Raw genomic sequence first — 10584 nt, forward strand, 5'->3', positions numbered from 1 at the left:
TATCTCAGCAATGTAGACAATCTAACATTTTATTTTTTTAATATATTTTTTTGTTTCCTATTTTCTCTTAGCTCGTTATTTATATTCCTAATTTTTATTTTTTTTTAATTTATGGTTTTTCCCCTCTTTATTTTCCCCCCACACCCCCACTTCTACCCCTGACCTATGGATGTTGCCCTTTCCCCTTAAAAGCTAGATCTCTGAATGCGGGGCGTCTCCTCTCACAGGCTAGCGGGGTGCATCCAGGGTATCGTCCGTGGCTCCACCTGGGGTGCGAACCCAGGACCTTCTGCGTGTAAAGCAGAAGTGCTAACCAGTACACTATGGAGCCATCCCCACTGTTTCACTCTTAATTCATTTTTGTTTTCAGGCTGCAGTTTCTACTGGGAAGAGTTCTGAGTGTCAGGAAAAGCATATGGATTGTGTGTGTGACTTTGGGCTCTTTGGGTGAGTGTTCTCAGCAGTATGAGGCTGACAGAATTGAAAATAATGTACACAACATGCTAGCACACAGTAGACACTTGTTTATTGTGTCTTATTCTAAAACAAACTTTTTTCAAACCCCTAATTCTAATATGCAAAATGAGGGGTAATACAATGCTTCACAGCTGAGCCCATAAACACCCATTTAACTAGCATTTTACAAAGCACTTCATATACACTCTCACTTGGACCTCAAAACTCTGGTATTAGCCAATTTGGAGAATGAACTTGCTCAAAGTTACCAAATAGGTGAATAGAGGGCTGTGGGCCCAAGTGCTCTATTATATCATGCTGACCATCTCCTTTTCACTCTGGGGAAATACTTTGCTGAACTGCTAGAGGAAATTGAGATGCATCATCTGGCTCCCAAGTATGAAAACACCTCAATCTCCTCCTTTTTTACTTACTGTCAATAAGCTCATTTTTTTTTTTTTTTTTTGGTCCTAAGGTATAGAGTTGACTCTTGCTAGTATATACTTTCGACGCATGACAAAATCCCTTCTGACCTTAGGGCAAAAGGCCAATGCACTGATTAAGTTATTCCCTGTGCCCGTCTCTGTGGAACCATGGTTCCACCAAGGAAGAGGCCAGGCCAGCCAGACTCTTACACTTAATTGATTTCGGTGACTCATTTTCCTTTGATTCACTAATTTAACAATATTTGGGTACCCACTATATACCATCATGCCTTAGACATAAGGGGAATTAACACTATAAGCCTCCAGGAAAACGGGCAAAGGAGCCCAATGATGGACCCAGGAGGGAATATTCAGGGGACTTGCCAAGAGTAAACTGTGTGTGTTCATTCAGGTGCTCAGGGCAAGGCAGTCTTAGATCCTTTCAGGAACTAAATATTAGGTACAGAGTGGGCACTTTAAGAACACAGCTGAAACAGGAGGCAGCAACTGAATAATTCATTCAATTTCACCTCTCACCTCACAGTAATACAGGTCTCTGAAACTTGGAGGGGAAAAAAACAGGTAATAGAACCTATGAACGGTAGGTACATTTGAAAGTCAGAAAACTGCGGGAGCATAATGTAAACTTGGCAGTCGACTCCTAAGAAATTATGAAATTTTCAGTTTTTTGAGGTTTGGAGCTTGCTTCATTAAAAAAAATTATGCACTTTAAATAAATTGAGTCCATCTCCTTAAGATGAATGCAGTTAGCATGAGTCTTTCAGGATGAGGAAATTACAATGCCTATGTTGAAGAAAAACTTTTGCAGGGAAACTGCCTGCATTAATAAAATGGTTGTCATCTCTGACCAATTAGATATTCTAGGGGAACAGTGACATGTAGTGCTGGCCTGGTCACAGGGGACACATTTTACTTATTTTTTTTAATCCCTCCCCCCGCCCCCACTTCCACCCCTGACCTACAGATGTTGTGGTCTACCACTTAAGACCTGATCTCTGAAGGCGGGGCGTCTCCTCCCACATGCTCTTGGCACACACTCAGGGCCTGACGCACCAGGAGTATGAACCATGGCTCCACTGGGGCTTGAACCCAGGACCTTTTGCATGTAAAGCAGACATGCTAACCACTACTCTATGGAACCACCCCCCATTTTACTTATTTTAAAGTTTCCTGTTACTACTCAGTTTGTTGAACATTGACTCCAAAGGCCTGTAGTACGTGGAACCCTTTTAATGAGCAGCATATTTGCTAGTGAGCTCCTCTTTACATAACTGTTTCTCTACAAAAGTTCCTCAGGGAGTTCTACCAGATGCTCTGGGTGGATGCTAATACCAGAGACTATAAACTAGATAAACTTAAAGACACGATGATTGTGTTCTGCAAAATGCATATGTTCAGCATGCATATACAGTATTTAATTTACGACCTTACATTTATCAGACATCATTTTGGAAGAAAATCACTTTATTCTAATCGATTCACAAATAACATCACAAAACCTGGTTTAAGGAGCCCACAAAACCATCTGCCCAACCCCAAACTCAATACCATCTCAATGAACTATACAGTATGAACACTCTCTTCCACTGCAATTCTGAGGCAAGGAAGCTATTAATAATAGAGAGGTTTAACTGGTGGTTTTACACTTTATACTTTCACTATCCATTATATTTTTATACTAAATTAACTTGGTCGTGAGAGATGATTTTCCATGTCTTCAATTTGAACTTCTTGATTAGGCTAATCCTGCAAACAAAAAAGGTACATTAATAGAGCACTTGCTGTATAATCTTAACAAGAGAGAAAACTTACCAGCTATGAAAAGAGGGGAAAAAAGCCCAGAGTTATTAGTTTCTTTCATAAATTATTGAAGGCATTCTGCGATCAACAAAACTTCAGCTCCAAACCTGCCACAACTGAGAAAAGGCAGGACACATGTGCTTCTAGGGACAGAGTCCTAAAGCAGAAACACAGCCACTTTGGTACTAGATGTAGCTTCATCAAAGAATTCTGAAACTCAGACTTCCCTTTCACAGTTCAACCACCTGAAAGGATTAACTTCTCCCCTATGTCCTACCAAAATGAAGGTGGGAAAATGAAAATAAGCATTTTAATAGATCGTGAATTCTTAGGTTGACAGAAATTATGTTAAAACAAGTTAACATTCCAGAGCACCTAAATCTTGTCTCTCCTAAATGAGGCACGTAGAATACCAATAACATACCAGAATCTATGTGAATTCCTGGACTTTGCTGAAAACAGAATTTTATATTCATTGCTTTAAGATCACAAATGTGCAGTTAACCACACAAAAATCTGGCGCACTAATCTGTACCTGCTTAAGGAAGAATTAGATTCAGAACATAACTGGTAAAAGATTAAGATACCTCTGGACCAGCTCCTTGTTAGAAGTTAGATTATTAAATCTCCTCTAACTTTCAGTTGAATTTATTAAATACAGACTCCGTAAGTTCTATAGGGTCCAGGAGCACAATTAAATGAATCAACAATATGCAAGTTCAGTCATGGATTGACTTATCACCTACCATTTGCAAATCTGCACTGTTTCAGCACCTCGCTGAAACCCTCACAAAGCTTAAGGTCACCCTGGTTCTGGGCACACTCCAAAAACTGTTTCATCTCATAGTGGCATGGGCCAAACTGCTGCTGCTGCTGGTATGCCGGCTGGGTTCCCTGTGGCTCCTGCAAAGACATAACATTCAGGACTGTTTAGAAAGGAAATGAGATTTATAACTGAACAAAGTAGTATCCATTGTCTTTGAGGTTAACTGGGGAACTAAACTCAGATGCAAATTAAAGTTTCCATCCAATAATATGGAAAGTGAAATTTTTTCAAAGTAGAAAATAAGCTTTAAAAAAATTCCAGTTGTAATCAGAAAGATTGAAGAACAAAGATGTAAATTAAGTGAAATGGTTATCTGGGCATTTATAGACCAGTAGTTAAGTGAAATTTCATGGAAGATAAAACGGGATTATTATAGAAAAATACATGGATGAGAGTTTCAAGTACACCAGAAATACAACAGAATACACACCCACACTCATTAAAGGAGAAAATTCACATACCTCAGAAAGAGGGGGCGTGGCAAATGTCAGGTAAGAGACCAGAGAGCAAAGAGCTATTAAAGAGATTTTTTGAATATTTAACTTAGGTTGAGACTGAATTAGTTAAGGGTAATCAAGACAAAATATTTTAAATAAGGGGGAAATGACTGTTTTATAGTGAATCAGGTTGAGCTACTATAATTCTACAACTTGAGAAGATAATTTGTATAGTACTTGCTGACGCATGTCTAAAGCACTAAATTGTTAAATGTGACTTTTGATAATAAAAACATTTTCTGTCAACATTGTGGATTCTAAGATTATAGACAGTTCTTACTTATATAAGGAACTTACAAATATTAGGCTTTCTCATAAAATACACCACTGAAGGAAAACCCTGCCCAAAATCTTACCTGGTAAGTGATGTCAGGCCTTGAGGGCTCAGTGTTACTTCCACCGAAGCCCCCAGTGATGGCATGACCTAGCGTGTGGCCAACAGCAGAGCCCACAGCTACACCAGCTGCAGTAGTTGCCATCTGGGCCATCAGACCTGGCTGCCGGGGTGCAGCAGCAGGTGAGCCAACAGCAGATGGTGGAGCTGCTGCTGGCAGCTGGGCTGCTGGCGCTGGTCTGGGCGCAGCTCTCATCTGAGGTGCCCGGCTGTAAAAGAAAAGAACAAAGAATATGAAGTTCCACTTCCAATCAGATTTGGAAATTGTCAACTTAAAAAAACCCTGTATGTTAAAATAATATACAGGATTTTCATTTTAAATCATTAAACACAAATACTATATACGTACAAGAAAACTTTACAAAACACAATTCCCTGAGCTATTTTATTACATCATTTTATCTCTTTAACCTTTTGTTAAGGTTGTAATCACCAAGTATAAACTATTTTCTTGCTTTTTAAGAAATCATTTCCATGTATTCACATAGCCCACAGTATCTTTAAAGAACAGTTATTCTAGTACTTTGCGAAAACTGTAAAATAGTAAGTTTAAAATATCCTTACAGAATTCATCACATGGTATTAAGGGTGAAGGAAAAAATATTGAGAAAGAGAGAGCATGTTGTGGAATGTCACAATTTTAAGATAGTCAAGGGAAGTCTCCCTGAGTTGGTAACATCTTAATGAAGAAGATCTGCAGACAGTCATCTAGGGAAATAATCTAGTTCAATTCCTTCATTTTACAGATTAGAACACTGAAGCCCAGTAAGTAGAAGTAACTTGCTCGAACTGTTATATCAAAATTAATTTCAAATATTTCCTATCTGTAGGAAATTTGGATGCTTTCAACAATTTCACTAATATGTCCTGTGCTGCTTTAAAAATCATCACATATATTATGCTCCCTCTGCCCATTTTTTAGATTGTTTCCTTGGGTGTTCTTCTCCCAAATAAAGCCAGGTCAAGAGTTTATGATTTCACTTCCTATCAAATGGCATCTAGCATAACTTTATAAAATATGGTTTCATATCCTTTGAGTATAAGTTTCTTTCGATAAGTGAACCTGAACACAATCCACCCAGAGAAGCCATGTGGTCCGTGCTAAATGCCCTCAATTGGTGGTCTTCAGAAAACTAGGGTCTGAGACCTGGCTTTCCTACTTAGTGGAGGCATGACCTTGGAAAAGTCACTTATCCTGAGTCTCCAGTTTCCTTATTTCTGTAAATTAGGAATAACATTAATCTTTAGGGTTACCATGAAATGTAATTGGCACATAAAAAGTATTTTATGAACGAGAAAACGTCATGTACACGTGAAGGCCTTAGTGACTGTGTCCAATACTAGGCCGAGCCCATGGAAGGCTCATTGCTCATGACAGGTGCTCACATTATTCACTGAATTGAAATTCGGTCATTTCCCCAATTACCTTTCTTCTACATTTTTTTTCTTTGCTACTTTTGATATTTCAACCAATTTACACTTACAAATGTCCATTTCTTTTTATGACTTGCCTGTTTTAAATTAAAACGAGCTATGAGGTATTTTAAGCAATAATTTATGGGCATTCGAAATTAGAAAGTTTGCCACTAAAAGAACCTAACCAAAGCCCATTTACAACCATCTTGCGACAGGCGGAGACGGGTACACGCCGTATCCGCCTTCGAACGGCCTAGTCCACGGTCTCCGCCGGCCGCGACCTAGCACTGCCTTCTCTGCGTAACGGCGCCGGCAGGGCCCCAAACCTTGCAGTGGCCTCACCTGGACGGCGGGGCCATGCGGGAGGTGCGGCTTCGGCTACCACGCGGCATCGCAACTGCACAGCGGGTGGGCGTCTACAACAGTTAGACTCCAAGAAGACCCCGGCGGCTTCTGCTGAGGTAGAGAGAGGAAGACGGGAGGCGGGTCCGGCCTCAGCGCGCGACCAATCAGCACACAGGCAAGGGCCTTCCGTGTGCCAACGTCTCCTCGGGCCCTGAAGGTCACTGAAATAGCAAGGCGTCATGGCGGCGTCTCGTTGTGCGCAGTTGCCGTCAGGAGCTAGGCGCTCCTGCTGTTTAGAAAACCGGAAGTGCCTGTGATTGTCAGGCAAACCTTGTCGTCTGAGCAAGCATGAGTCAGAAACGCTAGCAGTTTGCTTCCTTCAAAGATTTCTAATAACATGGTAGGTCAAATTACACCTTTGTTGTAGCCGCCATCCCCCGATAGAAACACGGACCACCAGAAATCAGTGAGTTACAGGAAACACACTCTTTATTCAGCCAGCTGAGTCTGCTAGGGGTATGCAAACCCCAAATTAAGTAGCCCCGAAATGTAGAGGTATAGGGTTTTTAAGCCCTAAACCCCATTCTTCATCCTGTTTGAACACACAAGTCTATTTTTCTTCTTTTTACTAACTGTCAACCTATAGGTCGGTTGGGCAAGCGGTGGGTACAGAAGCAGAAAGCTTATTGTTAGAGCATTATATTCCCATGGGCAATAGCCAAACAGTAATTTTCCAGCCAGCACACCTTGATATTCAAATCTCTGACATGACTACCACTGGACTTTGGTCGAGTTACTTAACCTTGCTCAGCATTAAGTTACTTATTTGGAAAAATATTTTTTGAGGCAGTGTGGGCGCTTAACATGAACTGATGGAAATTGAGAACTTGAGACAGGAATTAAAAGAACTAAGTTGGTTCTGTGTTTCTCTAGTCTGACTCCAGTCCATAAGTTACATTCAGACAGTAATAGTGCCTTACATTTAGTTATTGTACACATTCATCCCCCATTTCAAGTATATTACTGAATTTGCGCCTATAATTGGGGACAGTATTCATTCACTGACACTTAAAAATGTTGTGAATGATCTAGCTAGATTCCAGAGATACAGCACCAAATAAGACTATACCTTCCTGTAGTTTAAATTCAGGGGAGACACAACACGCATATTTAAGGCAAGCGCTGGCGAAATGAAGCAACAGCAGAGTAAAAGAGATACCAGTTAGGTTACAGAGTACGACACTCTGAACAGGCAGCGTACAACACGTTGAGGGGAAGCAAGCCATGTGTTTATCAATGGTTAAGAGGCAGTTCTAGGCAGAAGGAACATCAATTGCTAAGGTCCCCCATCTGTGCTCTAGCAATAGATATGAAATGCATTTATTTCTTCAAAATTTTTCTAAATTTTCTATCTTTTTGTAAAATTTATTTTTATGGTGATATTGGTTAATGAACTCCAGTAACTTTTAGCTATACCCTTAGTAAGGTATATATATATATATTTACACGGTGTTCACCTCCCATAGTTAGATTTCTTTTTATCACCATATATTTGACCCCCTTTACCCCATCTACCTCCCCTTTACTCCCCCCTTTACTTCCTTACCCTCTGGTAACCACTAGTCTATTGTCCATGTCCATGAGTCTCTGTTTGTTCTGTTCATTCGTTGCTTTCAGGTTTATATCCCACATACACATGATATCATGTGATTTTCAACTTTTCCTGTCTGGCTTATTTTGCTTAGCATGATTATCTCGAGGTCCATCCATGTTGTCACAAATGGCAACATGGTTTTTGAGTTTTATTTCCCTAATAGCTAGCGATGTTGAGCATCTTTTCATATGTTTGTTGGCCATTTGTATCTCCTCTAGGGAGAAGTGTCAGTTCAAGTCCTCTGCACATTTTTTGATTGGATCATTTGTTTCTTTGTTTTATTGAGTCATGTGAGTTCTTTGTATATTTTTGATATATATCGGATGCGTTGCTTGCAAATATATTTTCCCATTCAGATGGTTATCTCTTTACCTTGTTGACACTTTCTTTTGCTGAGCAGAAGCTTTTTAGTTTGATGTAGTCTCATTCGTTTAATTTTGCTTTTACTTTCCTTGCCGTTGAGGTCAAATTCATAAAATCCTCTTTAAGTCCAAGGTCCATGAGTATAGTTCCTATGTTTTCTTCTATGCATTATATTGTTTCAGGTCTTATATTCAGGTCCTTAATCCATTTTGAGTTAATTTTGGTGTGTGGTGATAGACAACAGTCTACTTTCAGTATTTTTGCAGATGGCTTTCCAGTTTTCACAGCACCATTTATTGAAGAGACTTTCCTTTCTCCACTGTATGTTTTTTTTGTCAAAAATTATATGCCCCTATAAATATGGGTTTACTTCTAAACTCTCGATTCTGTTCCACTGGTCCGTATGTCTGTTTTGCATGCTGATTTGATTACTGTTGCTTTATAGTATAATTTGAAGTCAGGCAGAGTGATGCCTCCAGCCTTGTTCTTTTTTCTCAGGATAGCTTTGGCAATTTGGGGTCTTTTGTGCTTCCATACAAATCTGATGGTTTTTTGTTCTATTTCTTTAAAAATTGCCAATAGATTTTGATGAGGATTGCATTAAATCTGTATAATGCTTTAGGTAATATGGTCATTTTAACTATGTTGATTCTTCCAATTCAAGAACACAGAATATCTTTCCATTTCATTGTAACTTCTTTGATTTATTTTAATAGGGTCCTGTACTTTTTATGATATAGGTTCCTTACATGTTTCATTAGATTTATTCATAGGTATTTTATTCCTTCTGTTGCAATTGCAAAAGGAATTATTTTTTCCACTTCTTTTTCTGACACTTCATTATTAGAGTATAGGAATGCTATGGATTTTTGAACGTTGATTTTGTAGACAGAAACTTTACTGTATTTGCTTATCGTTTCTAGTAGTGTTCTTGTGGAGTCTTTAGGGTTTTCTATATAGAGAATCATGTCATCTGGAAATAGTGACAGTTAGACTTCATTTCCTATTTGGATGCCTTTTATAACTTTCTTTTGCCTGATTGCACCCACTAGGACCTCCAATGTTATATTGAATAACAGTGGCGATAGTGGCCTTGCCTTGTTCCTGATCTTAGAGGGAAGGTTTTTAGTTTTCAGTTTTTAGTTTTTCACCATTAAGTACAATGTTGGATGAGGGTTTGTCATAGATGACTTTTATTATCACAGTGATTGATTTGTGTATATTGAACCATCCCTGTGCCTCTGGGATGAAGCCCACTTGATCATGGTGTATCATCTTTTTAATATGTTGCTATATTCGGTTCGCTAGTATCTTATTTAGGATTTTCGCATCTGTGATCATGAGAGATACTGGTCTGTAGTTTTTGTGTGTGTGTTATCTTTACCAGGTTTTGGTATCCGAGTAACATTGGCTTCATTAAATGAGTTGGGAAGTATTGCCTTCTCTTCAACTTTTTTTGGAAGAGTTTGAGGAGAATAGGTATTAAATCTTCTTTGACTGTTTGGTAGAATTGACTGGTGAAGCCATCTGGTCCTGGACTTTTACTTTTTGGTAGGTTTTTGATGATTGTTTCAATTTCCATACTGCTGATCAGTCTATTTAGATTTTCCAGTTCTTCTTGACTCAGTCTAGGAAGACTGAATTTTTCTAAGTACTGGTCCATTTCTTCTAGGTTATTAAATTTGGTGTTATATACTTTTTCATATTCTTGTGTATGATCCTTTGTATTTCTGTGATGTCTGTCATAATTTGCCCTCTTCCATCCCTGATTTTATTTGTGTCCTTTCTCTTTTTTCTTTAGTGAGTCTATCCAGGAGTTTGTCGATTTTATTAAACTTCTCAAAGAACCAGCTCTTTGTTGCAGTTACTTTTTCTATTTTTTTTCAATTTCATCTATTTCTGCTCTGATTTTGATTCTTTCTTTCCTTCCGCTGACTGTAGGCTTCATTTGTTCTTCCTTTTCTAGTTTTTTAAGATGAAGATTTAGGTTGGGCTCATTCTTGTTTTTGGAGGTAGGCCTATATTGATATGAACTTTCCTCTTATGATCACTTTTGCCATGTCCCAAAAGTTTTGATATGTTGTACTGTCATTATCATTCGTTTCTATGTATCACTTGATCTCTCTTTTTTATTTCTTCTCTGACCCAGTTATTCTTCAGTAACATGTTGTTTAATCTCCATGTATTTGTGGTTCTTCTTGATTTCTTTCTGCAGTTGATCTCTAGTTTCAAAGCATTATGATCAAAGAATATGGTTGGCATGATTTCCACCCTCTTATATTTGTTGAGGATATCTCTGTGTCCCAGTATGTGGACGATTCTTGAGAATGTTCCATGCGCACTAGAGAAGAATGGATAAGCGGCTGTTTGGGGATGGAAGGCTCTGA

General features: G+C 38.9%; 1 protein-coding gene across 1 annotated transcript; it reads right to left on the reverse strand.

Annotated features, from left to right (window-relative positions):
- Nucleotides 1-2345: 2345 nt before the first annotated feature.
- CHCHD2 (coiled-coil-helix-coiled-coil-helix domain containing 2) lies at nucleotides 2346-6346 on the reverse strand. Its single transcript, XM_006918509.3, has 4 exons — nucleotides 6178-6346; nucleotides 4382-4628; nucleotides 3449-3605; nucleotides 2346-2648 (listed from the first exon to the last, which is right to left on the reverse strand). The coding sequence occupies exons 1-4, from the start codon at nucleotides 6225-6227 to the stop codon at nucleotides 2638-2640; spliced, it is 465 nt and encodes a 154-aa protein (XP_006918571.1). The 5' UTR covers nucleotides 6228-6346; the 3' UTR covers nucleotides 2346-2637.
- Between the last annotated feature and the right edge of the window lie 4238 nt (nucleotides 6347-10584).

Source organism: Pteropus alecto, unplaced genomic scaffold (genome assembly GCF_000325575.1).
Source record: "Pteropus alecto unplaced genomic scaffold, ASM32557v1 scaffold68, whole genome shotgun sequence".
Taxonomy (NCBI): domain Eukaryota; kingdom Metazoa; phylum Chordata; class Mammalia; order Chiroptera; family Pteropodidae; genus Pteropus; species Pteropus alecto.

Bases quoted from the DNA above. Each gene is read 5' to 3' on its own strand.
- CHCHD2 (XM_006918509.3), bottom strand. From the start codon at position 6,227: ATGCCGCGTGGTAGCCGAAGCCGCACCTCCCGCATGGCCCCGCCGTCC. The intron at 4,629-6,177 runs GTGAGGCCACTG...TTTCTTTTACAG, and splicing joins CGCATGGCCCCGCCGTCCAG to CCGGGCACCTCAGATGAGAG. The intron at 3,606-4,381 runs GTAAGATTTTGG...ATGTCTTTGCAG, and splicing joins GGCCTGACATCACTTACCAG to GAGCCACAGGGAACCCAGCC.